The sequence below is a fragment of the Chlorocebus sabaeus genome, chromosome 2 (assembly GCF_047675955.1).
Source record: "Chlorocebus sabaeus isolate Y175 chromosome 2, mChlSab1.0.hap1, whole genome shotgun sequence".
NCBI lineage: Eukaryota > Metazoa > Chordata > Mammalia > Primates > Cercopithecidae > Chlorocebus > Chlorocebus sabaeus.
Genome location: NC_132905.1, coordinates 66,256,431 through 66,277,010, shown reverse-complemented (window position 1 = coordinate 66,277,010; position 20,580 = coordinate 66,256,431). Strand labels below are relative to the sequence as shown.

The 20,580-nt window shown below is 42.1% G+C and overlaps 1 protein-coding gene, 1 non-coding gene and 1 pseudogene across 6 annotated transcripts in view; all 3 read right to left on the bottom strand.

Moving 5' to 3' along the window:
• Positions 1 to 20,580, bottom strand: part of PHF20 (PHD finger protein 20) — a 188,225-nt gene that overhangs the window by 67,576 nt on the left and 100,069 nt on the right. For 4 of the 5 annotated variants that reach the window (XM_037995037.2, XM_073009320.1, XM_037995039.2 and 1 more), the window contains 2 exons: positions 19,982 to 20,161; positions 19,287 to 19,466 (listed from right to left, as the gene is read on the bottom strand). In XM_037995037.2, coding sequence (XP_037850965.2) covers positions 19,287 to 19,466; positions 19,982 to 20,161 — 360 coding nt within the window. The remainder of the gene's footprint in view (positions 1 to 19,286; positions 19,467 to 19,981; positions 20,162 to 20,580) is intronic. The other variant, XM_037995040.2, reaches the window with a different exon arrangement.
• LOC119622631 (U4 spliceosomal RNA) lies at positions 3,172 to 3,314 on the bottom strand. The gene has a single exon (XR_005239239.1). It is a non-coding gene; the product is annotated as a U4 spliceosomal RNA (small nuclear RNA).
• On the bottom strand, positions 7,498 to 12,616 carry LOC103220740 (HIG1 domain family member 1A, mitochondrial pseudogene; annotated as a pseudogene).

Genomic DNA, 20,580 nt, shown 5'->3' with positions numbered 1-20,580 from the left:
GAGTCTTGCTCTGTCACCCAGGCTGGAGTGCAGTGGCCGGATCTCAGCTCACTGCAAGCTCCACCTCCCGGGTTCACACCATGCTCCTGCCTCAGCCTCCCAAGTAGCTGGGACTAGAGGTGCCCGCCACCTTGCCCGGCTAGTTTCTTGTATTTTTTAATAGAGACAGGGTTTCACCATGTTAGGCAGGATGGTCTCAATCTCCTGACCTTGTGATCCACCCGACTCGGCCTCCCAAAGTGCTGGGATTACAGGCTTGAGCCACTGCGCCCAGCCTATTTTGTATTTTTAGTAGAGACAGGGTTTCATCCTTTTGGCCAGGCTGGTCTTGAACTCCTGACCTCAGGTGATCCGCCACTTCAGCTTCCCGAAGTGTTGGGATTACAAGGCGTGAGCCACCGTGCCTGGCCACAAAAGCCAGTATTAACAGCAAGAGGTTACTTGAATATTACTTGTCATTATTGTTGTCACTGACCTCACAGTTCTTTGCTCAAAACAATCATAAATTATGCATAATCCTAGCCAAGGGGCCATGTGTCACTGGTATAATCTGCAAAATTCTAACATCTAATTGCCCTACTTTTTTAATCAAACAATGAAGTATTAGTGGTAATTAACAATATCACAATAGGAACATTGAAATTATGCATTCAGCAAAAATATTCTACATTTTAAAATAGACCAGGCATAATGGCTCGCACCTGTAATTCCAGCACTTTGGGAGGCCAAGGTGGGTGGATAACTTGAGCCCAGGAGTTCAAGACCAGCCTGAGCAACATAGTGAGACCCTCATCTCTACAAAAAAATACAAAAAGTAGCTGGGTATGGTGGCACGTACCCATAGTCTCGGCTACTCAGGAGACTGAGGCAGGAGGATAGACTGAACCCAGAAGGTCGATGCTGCAGTAAGCCGTGATCCCACCACTGCACTCTAGCTTGGGCAACAGCGTGAGACAGAACCTGTCTCAAAAAATAAATAAATAGTGCTGGGGGGGGTGGTTCATGCCTGTAATCCCAGCACTTTGGGAGGCCAAGGTGGGTAGATCACTTGAGGTCAGGAGTTCAAGACCAGCCTGGACAACATGAGGAAACCCTGTCTCTACCAAAAAATACAAAAATTAGCCAGGCATGGTGGTGCATGCTTGTAGTCCCAGCTACTCGGGAGGCTGAGGTGGGAGAATCACTTGAACCTGGGGACGGAGGTTGCAGTGAGCCGAGATTGCACAACTGAGACTACAGCCTAAGCAACAGAGTGAGACCCTGTCTCAAAAATAATTAAAAAATAATAATAAATTTTAAAAATTAAGAAACAGAATATGTGTGGTATGACTATGTGAAATAAAACTCAAAATATGGCCAAGCACAGTGGCTCATGTGTGTAATTTCAGCAGTCTGGGAGGCTGAGGCGGGCAGATCACTTGAGGTCAGGAGTTGAAGACCAGCCTGGCCAACATGGTGAAACTCTGTCTCTACTAAAAATCCAAAAATTTATCCAGGCGTGGTGGTGCGTGTCTGTTGTCCCAACTACTCAGGAGGCTGAGGCACAAAAATTGCTTGAACCCAGGAGGTGGAGGTTGCCGTGAGCTGAGATGGTGCCACAGCACTCCAGCCTGGGTGACAGAATGAGATTCTCTCAAAATAAAAAATAAAACTCAAAATATTATCAGCAAAATAGAAAATTATGTATAGGGCCGGGCATGGTGGCTCATGCCTATAATCTCAGCACTTTGGAAGGACGAGATGGGCAGATCACAAGGTCAGGAGTTTGAGACTAGCCTGGCTAACATGGCGAAACCCCATCTCTACTAAAAATACAAAAGTTAGCTGGGCATAGTGGTGTGCACCTATAATCCCAGCTACTCGGGAGGCTGAGGCAGGAGAATCGCTTGAGCCCAGAGGCAGAGGTTGTAGTGAGCCGAGATGGTGCCAGGGCACTCCAGCCCAGGTGACACAGCAAGACTCCATTTCAAAAAAACAAACAGAAAAAAGAAACTAAGAGAGCCACTGGTTGTCAAATGGGCCTGCTGGGGCAGAGTCTACACACCCAGGTGTGTATTCCCCTATAGGAGGACAGTTCATTTAGAATATACATGACAGGAGTTGGTGACGCCAGCTAAGTGACATCATCCACTCTTAGCGTATTAATACGGTTCTTGTCAACATGGGAGCAGTTACTCAAAGACAGAGGGCAGAAGACATGTAAATTATTATTAAAAAAAAAAAGAGCAATGAGGGTCTCCCTATGTTGCCCAGGGCTGATCTCCAACTCCTTGGCTCTAGTAGTGATCCTCCTGCCTCAGCCTCCCAGAGTGCTGGGATTACAGGCATAAGTCACCATGCCCAGAAGAAAATATTGTAAATTAAATCCTCAAAGGTTCTGGTTCAAAAGTGAGGGAGAACTCAATTACTCTTGGGGTAAGGTCATCTACTGAAACCAATTTATTCCTCTTTTAAAAGCAGTATGAAAATCACTATTTCCAAGTAGTTACTGGCATCATCATTTACATGCTCTGTCCTCTCCCTCCTGTTTAACAAATTATTGTTTGGAGGAATCAAGAAAAAGCACAGAGCTCTCTCCTGGGCATCCAGGCTCAAAATCTCAAGAGTCACCCTTTGCTCTTGTTGCTCCTAAATTACTACTATACTTTGGTATGTGCAGAGAAAAATGGTCCACAAATTTTGCTTTTAATAATGGTAACCCTAGGCCAGGCATGGTGGCTCATGCTTGTAATCCCAACACTTTGAGAGGTCAAGGTAGATGGATCACCTGAGGTCGGGAGTTGGAGACCAGCCTGACCAACATGGAGAAACCCCATCTCTACTAAAAAATACAAAATTAGCCAGGAGTGGTGGTGTAAGCCTGTAATCCCAGCTACTCAGGAGATAGAGGCAGGAGATTTGCTTGAACCCGGGAGGCGGAGGTTGCGGTAAGTCGAGATCGTGCCATTGCACTCCAGCCTGGGCAACAAGAGCGAAATTCTGTCTCAAAAAAAAAAAAAAAGGTAACCCTAAGCAGTGTTTTCGTTATCTATTTTCGAGGGAGGGTATGGAGTTAAACCCTAAAATGTTTCTTAATGATCCCTGCCTTCTGGTATTCATGCCCCGATATAATCTCTTCTTCTTGAGTGTGGGCCGAACCTATAACTTCTTTTTTTTTTTATTTTAATTCAGTCTCCATAGAGATGTCAAAAATTGCCATTGCCAACCTATGCTGCAAGTTGTCACTGCAGTGTATTGGGAAAAGTTTTCAATTATTTTAATAATCACACCTCGGATAAACCTCATTAGCTAGAATACTGCCACTGGGCAAAGCTGTAACCTGTCTCTAACAGAATATGGCAAAGGAGGCAGTATGTCACTTTTATGATTGTATTAGGTAAGACTACAGTGTCTGTCTTACTAGGAAACACTCTTCCTCGCTGTCTTAGTGAAACAAGCTGCTACGTTGTGAGCTACTCTACATGAGGCAAGGAACTGAGTGCACCAGCAAAAACCAAGGCCCTCAGTCTGACAGTCTACGAGGATTGAATGCCACCAACCATCAGGTAAGCCTGGAACCCTCCCCAGTAGAGTGCTCAGATAAGAATACAGCCCGAGCCAACCCTTGGATTATAAGTTTGCAGAGGACCTGGCTAAGCTATGCTTGAACTCCTCACCCACAGAAACTGTGAGAAAACAAATGTGTTGTTTCAGCTACTATATTTGTGGTAAAACTGTCACACAGCAACAGATAATATAGAGTGGGATCTATATATACTTGAATAGTTATATACTTTTCCTTTTATAGTAAGCATACACTATGTTTATACTAAAAAAAGTTCGTAAATTGTTTTGTGAAACTTGGCATAGAAATAAATATCCTATTTAATATTTTGTATGCCCATTGCCAGTATCAGATGACCTCACAACTGGATGACTATGATTAGATTACGATGCTGGTGATATTCAGTCTGGCAGGCAATGCTCAGTCTGGCACTCAAGGCCCACATCACCCCAAGCAGCATCTTGCTTCCAAACGTACCTCCCATTCATCCACAAGGAGGCCTCAGTTCCTACTCCAACAACTGCTTCATGCTCTCGCAGTTCACACCCCTGCTTGGCCTGTGCCCTCTTCCTGCCATTCCTCCCTGGCTCAGCCAAGTTTTCACGTCCATCCAGACCCAGCTCACTCCACAAACAGGAAGACATCCAGATGGCCCTGGCTCTCAGGGACCACACACCATCAACTCCTGCCACAAATGACTATCTGCTGTACCTCATCATCAGCACTTAACATTTGCTCCTGGATCCTGTTAGTTGTCACTTCTCCAGCCAGGCGAAAAGAGTCATTCCTCATTGTTATGTGTTCCCTCAGGACCAAGGCCCAACACAGTTGGTATTCTTGTCAGCAATGACATCATGTGGCCCAGGAGTTTGATACCTTTCTGATATATATTTAACATAACATAATGAATAAAATATTGTTCATGTCTGTGAAGGAATAACTTTTTCAGCTTGAAGCATCAAAAAGCAATCAAATGATTAGCTGAGGCCAGGCACAGTGGCTCACACCTGTAATCCCAACACTTTGGGAGGGTGAGGCGGGTGGATCACTTGAGGTCAACAGTTCGAGACCGGCCTGGATGAGTGTCTACTAACGCTACAAAAAAAAAAAAAAAAAGCTGGGTGTGGTAGTGGGCACCCGTAATCCCAGCTACTCGGGAGGCTGAGGCAGGAGAATCTCTTGAACCCAGGAGGCAGAAGTTGCAGTGAGCAGAGATCTCATCACTGCACTCCAGCCTGGACAACAGAGTGAGACTCTGTCTCAAAAAAAAAAAAAAAAAAAAAAAGTATTTACTGATATGATCTCAAGATTATAATTTTTTTGGCATTAAAATAATTATAGAAACAGAGTACAACCCATAGAACGACATAAGAATCCATGAGCCCATGCGGATAAACAAACAAGGAAAGGAAGGAAAGAAGGGAGATACAGCCCCCTAAGACAGAATATAAACTAATACCTGTTGAAGGAATGATGAAAGTTGGATATCACCATTTGACAGCCATCACAGTAAAAATGGTTTCAGGAAAGAAATACCAGTAGATGCTAAAATAATGGGTGAAAGTTTGATGAAGAAATAAGATATTTACATAGTCTCAAAGTTTCTCTCACAAGAAATGTATTCATTATATAGGGGTAATAACAGCCTTAAAGTAGAAAAAGCTGGTAGATACTACCTTAGGTAAGTGACAAAAGTTAATGTCACCAGTAAATGGGACAAAGAGGTTTTCATGTGCTTCCTGATAGAATGCACCTGAAAAGGACACATCACTTATGTGGTATTTCTGTGAAAAGTGAATAACCCAAATCAAATTATGAGGATACATCAGAAAAACCCAAATTGAGGGACATCATATTCTTCAGAAATGTAATGTGAAGGTCATTAAAAAAAAAAAAAAGCTTATTCCCCTGTCCCTTACTCCAGTAAAAAAAAAAAAAGAAGACAGAAGGTCTGTTTCAGACTAAAGGAGACAAAAGAAATATGACAGCTGAATTCAACATGTGTTCCTGGATTGGATCTTGACCAGAAATAAAAAAAATTCACCCCCATTTTTGCCACAAAGAACATTATTAGAACAAATGGCAAAGTTTTTAAAAGGTCTTGATTTTGATTATATTGTGTGAACGAAAGAGAACGTCCTTGTTTTCAGGAAATACACACTGAAATATTCAGAGCTAAAGGTCGGCAATTTATTTTCAAACAATTCAAAAAACTACATTAAAAAATCTGGGAGCAGGCTGGGCACAGTAGCTCACGCCTGTAATCCCAGCACTTTGGGAGGCTAAGGTGGGTAGATCACTTGAGGTCAGGAGTTCAAGACCAGCTTGACCAACATGGTGAAACTCCATCTCTACTAAAAATACAAAAAAAATTAGCCGGCATGGTGGCATGTGCCTGTAATTCCAGCTACTCGGGAGGCGGAGACAGGAGAATTGCTTGAACCCAGGAGGCGGAGGTTGCAGTGAGCCAAGATCTCGCCACTGTACTCTAGCTTGGGCGACTGAGTAAGACCCCATCTCAGAAAATAAAATAAAATAAAATCTGGGAGAGAATAATAAAGCTAACATGGTAAATTGCTAGCAATTAGGGAATCTATATTTTCCAACATAGGGAAAGGTATAAGGGAAATCTTTTTGCTATTTTTGCAACTTTTTTATAAATCTGAAATTATTTTTTGTCATTTTTTTAACCCACACTACATAGGTGTATAAATCTAAACTATTTCAAAATAAAAACTTCCTAAAATAAATATTCAGGAAAAAATATGCATCTATATACATAGGAAGAATACTTTGAAGCCATAAATACCTAAGTGGAAGGAAAGGAACCACACCCACATACAGTCCTGGTGAACATTTCAAGGCTAGCCCCTGGAATGCAGATGTATGCACTCAGGCCCCACAAAAATCACTGAGCACTCATTCCACAAGGTGGCAGAGCTGCCCCAAATGCCAGAATTAGGTTGGAACAGTTAGCTCTAGACTAGATGTGTTGGACTAGATGTGTTGCCCTCCCAGCTCCTCCTCCTGTTGCCCACGAGCCTCCTTCACACCAATTTATCAGATTGTGACTCCATCTCAGTTTAAAAACGCAAGACTGTGGCACCAGCTCAGGACAGCAATCACTAAACAGTGACTAACGCAGCATCCCAGCTTCCAGGGGGCTGGCTGGATGCTTCTGAAGATGGTCATGGTCCCGCCCTATTTCCTACTTACTTACGTAATACATTCCTGGTGAATGAGTTCTCAACAACCTCCCGTTCCCCCAGCAATCTTTCTGGATCATTCTGTACTCACACCACTAAACCTATGTTCCAAAAGAAACACCAGAAACACCATTCAGTTTCCAGATCAAGACATTTTCCACAACTCAAAGAATTCAAAAGGCACCATCCAGTCCTGGAGTACTGACATCACTTGTACCACACACTACCCTCCAAACCTAGCCACCCTACTAAGTCTCTTACTCTGAGTGTACACACTGCTTTAATGAGTGCCCCGAGAGCAGAAGTTTGCATCACTTACTGTGCAATGCCCCTAAAGGCAGTGACTCTGTTCATTTCACTTGATGTATATAGCACCCAGCATCTTATCAGATGGAATTAGGCACTCAGCAGGAAAACAACAGTTACAGACTCTGGGCCAAGGTACACTGGCTTACGCCTGTAATCTCAGCACTTTGGGAAGCCAAGGCAAGTGGATTGCTTGAGCTCAGGAGTTCGAGACCAGCCTGGGCAAAATGGCAAAACCCTGTCTCTACAAAAAATACAAAAATTAGCCAGGAGTGATGGAAAGTGCCTGTGGTCAGAATGATTCAGGAGGCTGAACAGTGGGAGGATCACTGAAGTTCTGGAAGTCAAGACTGCAGTGAGCCGTGACAGTGCCACTGCATTCCAGCCTGGGTGACAGAGTGAGATCCTGTCTCAAACAAAAATTTAATTTAATTTTACCAACCTCTACAATACCGACCATTAGGAAGTGTGCCAATCTAGCTAAGTCACTCCTTCATGCCAAATATTAGGCTCTTTGTCTGTAAAACAGGGAGAATTAATAGGGAAAAGTTAGAAAGAACTTAAATATATTTCAGCAGGGGCTAGGTAAATAAATTATGGAACATCCATACAATGAAATAAATTATACGTAATTGTTTTTGTTTTTCCAGGGACAGGGTCTCACTCTGTTGTCAAGGCTGGAGTACAGTGGTAGGATCATAGCTTACTGCAACACTGAATGCCTGGGCTTAGAGCGATCCTCTCGCATCAGCCTCCCGCGTAGCTGGGACTACAGCCGTGTGCCACAATGCCTAGCTAATTATATTCTTTTCATTTTTTTCTTTTCTTTTTTTTTTTGAGACAGAGTGTCGTTCTGTCACCCAGGCTGGAGTGCAATAACATGATCCCGGCTCACTGCAACCTCCGCCTCCCACGCTCAAGCAATTCTCCTCTCTCAGCCTCCAGAGTAGCTGGGACTACAGGCACACAACACCGCACCCGGCTAAATTTTTATATTTTTAGTAGAAACAGGGTTTCGCCATGTTGTCCAGGCTGGTCTCTAACTCCTGACCTCAGGTGATCTGCCTGCCTTGGCCTCCCAAAGTGCTGGGATTACAGACTTGAGCCACTGTGCCCGGCCTAATTATATGTAATTGTGAAAGAAGACAGGGCTGGGCATAGTGACTCACGCCTCCAATCCCACCACTTTGGGAGGCCAAGTTGGGGGCCCAGAGTTCAAGACCAGCATGGGCAATATATCAAGACCCCATCTCCACAAAAAATTTAAAAATTAGCCAAGCTTGGTGCCACATGTCTGTAGTCCTAGCTACTCAGGAGGCTGAGGCGGAAAGATGGCTTAAGCCCAGGAGATCGAGGCTGCAGTGAGCTATGATCATGCCACTACACTCCAGCCTGGGTGACAGAGCAAAACCCTTCTCAAACAAATAAATGAATGAATACATAAATAAATATTACCCATCACATTACTGATATGTTTCCCCATGGACCTACTTGCTCTGGCTGGGAATAAAAAGTATTCAATAAAAGTGTGCTTGAACAAGGCCCAGAGGTAGGAGTGTATCTGCTATACCTGCAGGATAGCAAGGAGGCCATGTGGCTGCAGCAGAATCAACAGGAAGGTGAGGCAACAGGTGGCCAGAAGAAGCTGGGCCCTGCAGGCCAGTATGGTCCTGAGGCCCTCATGACCAAATACTAACAGTAGTGGGCCATGGGACTATGGGAGACAAGAATGTTAGTTGAATTATCCTTGTATATTTCTGGAGTTCTTTTCAAATTTACGAATATTTTTTTCAATTGCCCAGAAAAAGCATACAGAATAAAGACAAGATGACTGCCATAAATGTGGTGAAAGGCACAGACCGATAAAGTCTGAAGAAAGTCCTGATTTTGAAAATTATATTGTGGTAATGTAGAAGAATGTCCTTGTCTTTAGGAAATATGGATTTTTTTTTCTTTTTCTTATTTTCTTTTTTTTGACAGAGTCTTGCTCTGTCACCCAGGCTGGAGTGCAGTGATGCTATCTTGGCTCACTGCAACCTCCGCCTCCTGGGTTCAAGCAATTCTCCCACCTCAGCCTCCCGAGTAGCTGGGATTACAGGTGCACACCACCATGCCTGGCTAATTAAATAGGGGATTTTCTAAAAAGTACTTAGGGAGGCCAGGTGCAGTGGTGGCTCACACCTATAATCCCAGCACTTTGCAAGGCTGAGGCGGGTGGATCACCTGAGGTCAGGAGTTCAAGACCAGCCTGGCCAACTTGGAAACCCAGTCTCTACTAAAAATACAAAAATTAGTCGGGCATGGTAGCGTGCGCCTGTAATCCAAGCTACTTGGGAAGTTGGGGCAGGAGAATCTCTTGAAACCCGGAGGCAGAGGTTGCAGTGAGTAGAAATCGCACTACTATACTCCAGCCTGGGTGACAAAAGTGAGAAACTCTGTCTCAAAAAAAAAAAAAAAAGTATTTAGGGATAAAGGTCTGGAACTTATTTTTAAACAATTCAGAAAAAGTACTTTCTAAAAAAAAATTAAAAATTTTTATTTTCTTTGAGACAGAGTCTCACTCTGTCGTCTAGGCTGGAGTACAGTGGCACGATCTTGGCTCACTGCAATCTCCACCTCCCAAGTTCAAGAGATTCTCTTGCCTCAGCCTCTCAAGTAGCTAGGACTACAAGCATGTGCCATCATGCCTGACTAATTTTTTTATTTTTGTAGAGACAGGGTTTCACTATGTTGGCCAGGCTGGTCTCGAACTCCTGACCTCAAGTGATCTGCCCGCCTCAGGCTCCCAAAGTGCTGGAATTACAGGCGTGAGCCACTGTATCCCATCTCGAAAAAGTACTTTAAAAAATAGAATAATAATCTGGGCGCAGTGGCTCACGCCTGTAATCCCAGCACTTTCGGAGGCCGAGGCGGGTAGATCATGATGTCAGGAGGTCGAGACCATCCTGGCTAATATGGTGAAACCCCATCTCTACTAAAAATACAAAAAAAAATTAGCCAGGCGTGGTGGCGGGCACCTGTAGTCCCAGCTACTCGGGAGGCTGAGGCAGCAGAATGGCATGAACCCGGGAGGCGGAGCTTGCAGTGAACCAAGATTGCGCCACTGCACTCCAGCCTGGGTGACTGAGCAACACTCCATCGTAGAGAAGAAAAAAAATAGAACAATAAAGCAAATATGGTAAATTGCTGCCAATCGGGGAATTTGGTTAAAGGTATATTCTTTGTACCATTTTTGACAACATTTTTAATAACAAATTATTTCAAAATAAAAACTTCTTTAAAATATATGCAGAAAAAAATGCCTTATGGCCACAAAATAGCTAAATGGAAGGAAAGCAACCCTGCCAACACAGGTTATCTCCCTATCCTGAAAATGAAGCATTTTTCAGTTTCTCAATAAATTCCTCAAAGCAACCAACCTCAGTTCGGCAGCAAATTACCCCACCTTAACCCACTTCAGGAAGTCTGCAATCAAGTCAGAATACATACCTGACAGTCTCAGAAATGGCCCTGTGGTCATGCCATGCTAGCTGCTTTGCCTACAGTTTCAAATGCCTAAGTGCTACCCATCCTTCAAGGTCCTGTGCAAGTACTACCTTCTTCCATCCCTGCCCCTAAAGCACCAACCTCTCCCCAAGAGGCAAATAGCAAATCCAAATAGCAGTTAATGAACACTAAAACCAAGAGTGCCCAGTCATCTTTGCATACTCAACAGTTAGTAGTCCTAGGCATATGTTAAAGGCTCAGTAAGTGAGTTGAAGTCAATTAATTTCTCTCTCTCTCTCCTTTCTCTTTCTCTCTTTCTTTCCTTCTTTCACACGGTCTCACTCTGTCGCGGCTCTGGAGCACAAGTGTTGCCATGACCATGGCTTATTATAGCTTTGACCTCCAGCGCTCAATCAATCCTCCCACCTCAGCCTCACAAGTAGTTGGGATTACAGGCTCATGCCACCACACCCAGCTAATTTGGTTTTTGGGGTTTTGTTCTGGGGTTTTTTTTTTTTTTTTTTTTGGAGACATGGGATTTCACCATGTTGCCCAGGCTGGTCTTGAAAGGTCAATTTCTTTCTTTTTCACATGGGTCACTTTAATAACAATACATATACCATGCTACCACCATGGAATGTAAATTCAGTTAGATAAGAGAATTTCACAAGCGTAATAACATTCTATGGTATATAAAAGTTTGGGTATACTGTCTGGCCTAACCAGATTGCTCTTAAGCCATTAATCAAAACCATTATAGGTAATTTGTTCAGTTTAATGTTTATAATTCTTATGGAAAAAATAAGCAATGCACACATTTAAAAAGTGTTCATTTACCTTTGCATGAGTGCTTAAAATACATTATTTCTATTTCAAGATGACATTTAAAAATTATTCTAATATAACACCAGCAAAAATATAATTTTCAATTACTAAAGAAATAAACTAGAATCCATAAGTTATTCTCACATTTACAACTGTGATTCTTTAATAAATACTGCTATTATGCAGCTCTACTGTAAGTTTTCTAGATTTGGTTTAAACACACGCACATATACATATTGTCAGTTGTGGGAAGCCTTACAAGTTATATTCCAAGCACTTTTTGGACAGAGTTCTTAAAGAGCCAGCCAGCCCACAAAACAGGCAGAAAAATAGTTAAATTAACTGGGGCAAATAGGACTCTTCTATAACATCCAAAATACATGAGACTCTGCAGCAAACTGGGAATACTTCGGGGTTGGCCCATTATCTTCTTTAGAACTAAGTTCATCTTAACAATTTAAGAAGGTGGACATTTCGACACCATCAACTGCATTTAGGTGACATGTTTCTTTTAAGTTAACTTGACTTCCTTGAATGACCTAGTTAGTAAACTAGTCACTAGTAATTCGGTCACCAGGCATATCAAGCCTGTAAAAAAGTAAGACAATATTCAAAATGCCACGTTACCATGTAAACCCATACAAATTAGCTTATTTTCAACAATAATACATAACTTCAATAATGAGAAGTCTAACTAAAGCAAGCTCCTCCAACAAGACCAAGACAGCATCTCTTCTTCTAAGGCTTAGGTTTTGCCCAGAATTCTCGATACATGGAATAGCCCATAACAACAGTAATTGCTCCTACAACAAAGCCTTGGGCTGCCACACACAAGTGGATCAGATGAAGGGACATTTCAGTATTTCCCCTGCTCTTCAATTTGTATAATCCATATGCAACAATTGCTGAAAAACCTTCTATTCCAATGGGTACGAATAGTGCCTCTTTAGCTTTTTGAATAAGTTTGGATCCCTGATCTTCATCATATGAATTCAGAAAGGGAAACATCTGTGTTTGTTGACGTAGTGATCGCTTAAAGAATCTCGAGCAAGAAAACCTCTCACAGGCCAACCCGAAGAGGTCAATTTCTATGTAGCACACATTATCACTGTCATTCTTCTCTCTATTCTCGTAGTTTTATTCTAAGTTTGTCATGACATCATCTTTCTTGTACCATAGGTATCTGAAGTCTCATCCATTCCTCTGGACAGAAAGACCTGGAAGGGCCTAGACCAGATGTCACATTCATCTCTCTAACCCCCAGAATAATGAATTATCTATCAGTTTTCCATCATAATACATAATTGATGATATGAAAAACCACAGACACCCATAACTTCCCAAACTAAAATGGCTGTAGATCTATGACTCTCCTGCTCAAGAAACCATAGAGAACACAAATTCATTAAAGCTGAAATACTATAGGCATTACACTAAATCTTAACCGGTTAATTTAAAAGTAAATCATTTGCAAAAAATATTATAGTCATCATGCTAAATCTTAACTAGTTAATTTAGAAGTAAATCATTTGTTAATTTTTTATACTTCAATGACAATTCATTCATTTTATAACTAACAACAAACACGCAAGATTTCATGGGTTAGAATCACTGATCTGGATCGTGTGGCAAAGTGTCCCACTTCTACTAGGTATTTACTAAAAATAACTTAACTGAATGGACCTGTACTTCTATTTGGTTTTCTTTCTTGTTTATTCTATGCTTCTTATAGACTATTAACCAATGAGACAGCTTAGAATGGGGTCTGAGGCTGAAGCAGGAGGATCACTTGAGCACAGGAGTTAGAGGCTGCAGTGACCTAAGATCATACCACTGCACTACAGCGTGGGCGAAAGAGTCAGACCCCGCCTTCAAAACAAGAAAGCGGGAGGCTGAGGCAGGGGAATTGCTTGAACCTGGGAGGCGGAGATTGCAGTGAGCCGAGATTGCACCACTGCACTCCAGCCTAGGGAAAAGAGTAAGACTCTGTCTCAAAAAAAAAAAAAAAAAAAGAAGAAGAAGAAGAAGAAGAAGAAAAGAATAGGGTCTGGCATTGGCACTTACCAGGCACTTGCTAAATATTTGCAGCAGCCCATTTTCAGAGAATAATATGACCTCTAAACTTCTTTTTTTTTTTAATTTTTTGAGATGGAGTCTCACTCTGTCTCTCAGGCTGGAGTGCAGTGGCACAATCTCGGCAAATTGCAACCTCTCCCTCCCAGGTTCAAGCACTTCTCCTGCCTCAGCCTCCCAAGTATCTGGGCAAGCGCCCACCACCATGCCTGGCAAATTTTTGTATCTTTTTTTTTTTTTTGAGACAGAGTCTCGTTCTGTCGCCCAGGCTGGAGGGCAGTGGCACAATCTCGGCTCACTGCAAGTTCCACCTCCCAGGTTCATGCCATTCTCCTGCCTCGGCCTCCCGAGTAGCTGGGACTACAGGCGCCCGCCACCATGCCCGGCTAATTTTTTTGTATTTTTAGTAGAGACAGGGTTTCACCGTGATAGCCAGGATGGTCTTGATCTCCTGACCTCGTGATCCACCCACCTCAGCCTCCCAAAGTGCTGGGATTACAGGCGTGAGCCACCGCGCCCAGCCAAATTTTTGTATCTTTAGTAGAGATGAGGTTTCACCATGTTGGCCAGGCTGGTCTCTAACTCCTAATGTCAGGTGATTTGCCCACCTTGGCCTCCCAAAGTGCTGGGATTACAGGAATGAGCCACCACACCCAGCCCGAGACCTCTAAACTTCTAGGGGAATTACTAACTTCTGTTTTACTGCATAAATGAATGCTTGCCCAATTACAACAGTCACAGCTGCATTCTCCTCTGGCTTTTTTATTTTTCTATTTTTGAGATAGAGTCTCACTCTGTTGCCTAAGCTGGAGTATAGTGGCACGATCTCGGCTCACTGCAACCTCCACCTCCCAGGTTCAAGCAACTCTCCCACCTCAGCTTCCCGAGTAGCTAGGATTACAGGCGCCTGCCACCATACCTTGGTAATTTTTGTATTTTTGATAGAGATGGGGTGTCACCATGTTGGCCAGGCTGGTCTCGAACTCCTGACCTCAAGTGATCTGTCCACCTCGATCCCCCAAAGTGCTGAGATTACAGGCATGAGCCACTAGACCCAGCCATCTACTCTGGCTTTTAAGTCACTAAAGCAAAAAGCAAATACCTCATTAAAAAAAAAAAAAAAAAAAAAAATACAGTAATGGGTTCCATGCTATATTTATTCCTCTTGGCTCAAGCTCAAAGTAATGTGACCTCCACCCTTACTATTAACCCTCTTGGAAAATAGATAAGTGCTTCAATCCGCTGCAATGGTTTCAAAATTATTCCCTTAGAAAGGCAAAATTATTCCCTTACAAAGGACCTTTGTAAGGATGCGAAAGACAACGTGAAATCTCATCATCATCCTTTCCCCTAGACTCACCCGTCCCACCCTTATTATACTTGATTCTGTGCTCTCCACAATCCAGAAACATAGCTAAGTTAGCTAATGCAAGACAGAAATTACGTATGTGTATATCTTGGGAAAAAGTAGAGCCCAAGACCCCATAAAATACGTAAACTTTACAAAAGGCACTGGAGTTAGCTTCCAATCTAGTCTCTTATATGCATGGCGTATTTCCTAGTGGTATAGGAACAATTAACTACAAATTTCAAGTGACATCTAACATAACACTACCCTTAAGACAACATAATTAAAAGCTTAGTCTGCTGAGTCACAATGGATGTGGCTGATCATCTAGAGCTCTCCCTGCCACGACAGACAACTAAATTCCAAGATTAAATTTCCACCTCATTTATATATGAACTTTAATAATTTGCCCGATCTGTCAGAAGAGCAGGCTGGGAAGAGCCCTGACACTGAGAGGAGGATGAGCAAAAAAAGGAAGATCCCTTGCCCGACAAGCCCTCAAGGCTGAAGCACAACACTATGGACTCAGCTAGACACAGGACTAAGAGAACAGCAGCAGAGATGAGCCAGGAATGAATACTTCAGTACTCTTCTAATTTTTTTAATTTTTTTTTTTTTTTTTTTTTGAGACAGAATCTCACTCTGTCACCCAGGCTGGAATAGTACAGTGGTGCGATCTCAGCTCACTGCAACCTCTGCCTTCTGGGTTTAAGTGATTCTCCTGCCTCAATCTCCAGAGTAGCTGGGACTACAGGCACGCGCCACCACGCCCAGCGAATTTTTGTATTTTTAGTAGAGACAGGGTTTCACCATGCTGGCCAGGCTGGTCTCGAATTCCTGACCTCAAGTGATCTGCCCGCCTAGGCATCCGAGAGTGCTGGGATTATAGGCGTGAGCCACCACGCCCGGACAATTTTTTTAAAATTTTTAAGAGATAGGGTCTTGTTCTGTCACCCAGGCTGGCAGTGGTACAATCAGAGCTCACGGCAGCCTCGACCTCCCCAGTTTAAGTGATCCTCCCACCTTAGCCTCCCAAGTAGCTGGGACTATAGGCATGAACCATCATGCCAGGCTAATTTTTTTATTTTTTGAAGAGAGAGGGTCTCACTATGTTGATGCAAGACCTTCAATATAGCGAGTTTTGAACTCCTAGCCTCAAGTGATCCTCCCGTCTCGACCTCCCAGAGTACTGAGATTCACTATTTTCAAACAGCTGCTCTACTACATTTATGTTAACTATATAGCATCTGGCCAAGGAAAAAAAAAAAAACTATTCAAAAAAAATTTTTAAGTTATACGAATAAAAAGTAGGCAATTCTAAAGACACATAGTCTTATTTGTTTTTTAAATAAAAGTTAAGAAAAAAAAAATTAGCTGGGCATAATGGCACACGCCTGTAGTCCCAGCTACTCAAGTGACTGAGGCAGGAGGATCACTTGAGTCCAGGAGGTCCCGGCTGCTCTGAGCTGTGATTGTGCCACTGTACTCCAGCCTGGGAAACAGTGAGACTCTATCTTTAAAAAAAAAAGTCAAGTTTAAACAAAAACCAGAAGAATTTGTCATCAGGAACCTATAAGAAAATCTGAAGGAAATTCTTCATGCTGAAAAGAAATCTTTGAAGAAATAAAGAACATTGGAAATAGGCATGTGTAAATATGACTGTTGCTTTTGCCTTATTGTCTTTAACATACATAATTGTGTAAAGCAAAAATTATACTACTACATTATGAAATTTATAATAGGCCAGGCATAGTGGCTAACGCCTATAATCACAGGACTTTGGGGAGGCCAAGGCGGGTAGATCACTTGAGGTCAGGAGTTCCAGACCAGCTTGACCAACATGGTGAAACCCCATCTCTACTAAAAATACAAAAAAAAAATTAGCCAGGCGTGGTGGTGCATGCCTGTAATCCCAGCTACTTGGGAGGCTGAGGCAGGAGAATTGCTTGAATCTAGGAGGCGGAGGTTGCAGTGAGCCAAGATCACGCCATTGCACTCCACCTGGGCAACAAGAGTGAAACTCCATCTCAAAAAAATAAATAAAACTTTTTTTAAAAAGGAATTTATAGGATATGTAGATATAATTCATGTGACAACTACAACGTGGGGGAGGTTAATGGAACATTTTTACATAAAGTGGTTCAATATTAACTCTAAAGTGAACTGTGAAAAGTTAAGGATGCATACCATAATCCATAGAGTAACCTCTTTAAAAATGCTAGAAATACATCTAAAAGCTAACAGATGAATTAAAATGAAATTCTTAAAAAATTAACCTAAAAAACAAGAAACAAAACAAAACACAAATAAGATAAACAGACAACCAGCCTGGCCAACATGGTGAGACCCCGTCTCTACTAAAAAATACAAAAATTAGCCGACTGTGGTGGCAGGTGCCTGTAATCCCAGCTACTCAGGAGGCTGAGGCAGGTGAATCGCTTCAACCCGAGAGGCAGAGGTTGCAGTGAGCAGAAATCGCGCCACTGCACTCCAGCCTGGGCAATAGAGCAAGACTCTGTTGCATAGAGCAAGACTCTGTCTTAAAAAAAAAAAAAAAGGCAAAACACGGTTAAATGTTAGACCAAAACCCAACCATATCAACAATTACATTTAGGCCAGGCACGGTGGCTCACATCTGTAATCCCAGCACTTTGGGAAGCCGAGGTGGGCAGATCATCTGTAGTCAGGAGTTCAAGGCCAACCTGGCCAATACAGAGAAACCCCGTCTCTACTAAAAATACAAAAATTAGCTGGACGTGGTGGCACATGCCTGTAATCCTAGCTACTCGGGAGGCTGAGACATGAGAATTGCTTGAACCCAGGAGGCAGAGGTTGAAGTGCACCACTGCACTCCAGCCTGGGTGACAAAGCAAGATTCTGTCTCCAAAAAAAAAAAAATTATAAATGTGTATGCATTTAAAAGATCTTCAAAATACGCAAAGCAAAAATGACAAAATTAGGCCAGTTGTGGTGGCTCATGCCTGTAATCCCAGCACTTTGGGAGGCCAAGGCGGGCAGATCATGAGGTCAGGAGATCGAGACCATCCTGGCTAACACAGTGAAACCCTGTCTCTACTAAAAATACAAAAAAAATTAGCTGGGCGTGGTGGCGGGCGCCTGTAGCCCCAGCTACTCAGGAGGCTGAGACAGGAGAATGGTGTGAACCCGGGAGGTGGAGCCTGAAGTGAGCCGAGATCGCACCACTGCACTCTAGCCTAGGCGATAGAGCGAGACTCCGTCTCAAAAAAAAAAAAAAAAAAAAGACAAAATTAAAGGGAGAAATTAACAAATCCACAATAACAGAGATTTTAACAACCCTCTCTTAGAAATTGACAGAACTAGACCAAAAGGAAAAAAAAACACAAAAATCAATTTGTCAGAGAAACACCATCAACTACCTTGATCTAACTGACAGATATAGAACACACACACAACAACGGTAAAATACATGTTCTTCTCAAGTGCATATGAAACATTCACCAGGACAGATCATATGCTGGACCATAAATTAAATCTCAACAAATGTAAAAAGATTGAAATCCTACAGAGTATGTTCTCTGACCACAGTAAAACTATATTATAAATCAACAGCAATAAGGTATCTACAAAAACATAAAATACTTCAAACTAAAACAGCATACTTCTAAGAAATGCATGGTCAACAAATAAATCACAAGATATATTAAATTGAACAAAAATAGAAACACAACATATCAAAATTTGTAAGATGCTGCAAAAGCAGTGCTCAGTAGGAAATGTATGACTTTATTATTTGTTTATTTATTTATTTATTTATTTTTTAGACTGAGTCTCACTCTGTTGCCCAAGCTGGAGTACAATGACGGGATCTTAGCTCACCGCAACCTCCACCTCCTAGGTTCAAGCAATTCTCCTGCCTCAGCTTCCTGAGTAGCTGGGATTACAGGTGCCTGCCACCATGCCCAGCTAATTTTTGTATTTTTGGTAGGGTTGGGGTTTCACCATGCTGGGCAGGCTGGTCTCGAACTCTCGACCTCAGGCAATCCACCCACCTCGGCCTCCCAAAGTGCTGGCATTACGAGCCACCACGCCTAGCTGGAAATTTATAACTTTAAATGCTCATATTAGGAAGAAAGATCTTTTCACCAGGTAATGAAAAAAAAAAAAGGAAGAAAGATCTAAAATCAATTAGGTAAAGTTCTACAAAAAGCTGAAGGAAGAAAGCAAGATCAAAACAGAAATCAAAGATATTTTAAAAAATAAACAATAGAGAAAATTGAAGTAAAAGCTCAGTTATTTGAAAACAAAATAGATAAAGCCCTAGCCATACTAAGAGAGGGAACACAAATTATGAAAATCAGAAATGAAAGGAGCATAACATTAAAATGATAAGGGAATATTAATAAAAGGTGAAAAACATCAACAGAAAAGTCTTTTTTTTTTTTTTTTTTTTTTTAGTTCACAAAGCATAAGCAAAAGTGTATATAAAAAGAGGATTAATTTAACTCTAAATATGAACCTTCCACAGTCGAAATCTCTTGTAATTCCACAAGGGGAGAAGTCGTTTCCGTTTTCATGGTGTTTTCTCCCATTGACGGGCAGTTCAACTCCAAGCCTGCAGCCCCGGATCCATCCCCAAAGGAGTGGCAAGTCAGTGCAGATGAGACCTGGCCAGCTTCCAAAGTAGACTTCAGCTGACCTAGAAGAAAAAAAGAAAGTTTGGGGGAAATATACATGTATGCAATTCTGAAACCGAAAGTCCTACAACAGTCTAAGAAAGCCAGGGACTTTTTAGAGGAAGGAATTAATCTAAAACAAAAAAGTATACATTCACAGGTTCCAGCACATACAGGGTGGCCTGTGAGCTTCTCAAAGAAAGAGGTTAAAGTGAAAGGAGAAATTGCTGGAAGTATAAACACAAAGGCACGAATGAGATGGCAGCAGAGAGAGAGAAGCAGGGCTCTTCAAACAGTGTACCTCCAGGCCAACATTGAGCGGTAAATAAGCAAAACCAACCACAAATGCATCCAGAAAGTATGTCTATTGAATAAATCATCAGTGAAGAGCAATACATTATAAAAACATTGCAGCCCATTCAATAGTTTGATTTCAAGACAATTTAATACTTGTGGAAGGCAGAACACAATGATTTAGATTGATTCTCACTAAAAAGGCACCAGGTTGGCAAGACAATTCCTGAACAGTCTGACTCACCTTCTTCAGATTCCTTAGTACTAGACAATGTGTCTTGCAAAGGATCCGTATCAACCAAATCTGATACAACCAAGTCAGGATCTAGGATCTCATGGGTCCCATTAGTGGACAGCCTGGAGGAACGTCTCCTCGATAAGTCTCTGTCAGTGTTTTCCGAGTAGTTTTTTGACTTTTCCTGGGCTATTAAACCATTAAGAGAGTTGTAGTCAAGAGACCAACAAGAAGAAATAACTGTGCTACTACAGATTTCTGGGCTGGATGTCTCTAAAAGGACTTTACAGAGAGACTCCTGGAATATTAGAGTAGTGATAAAAGCAAATACCCTTTACTAGTTTACAGTTTTAAGTAAGGGCAAAGCATCCCTGCCAGGATAGAATTTCACTTCTTTAAGGATTCATGGTCTGAAAACATGTACTAGGTCATGTCCCAATCTTGACAACTATGCTCTATTTTGGGGCTTCCCAAATGTACTAACTTCCAAAGTCAATAAGGTTTATAAGAGCCTTACTTAGAGCTATCACAAATCCTTTCTGGAGCCAACAGGGTACTTTTTATTTTAAATTTATTTAAATATTTGAGCCAACTCACTCCAGAGGGTA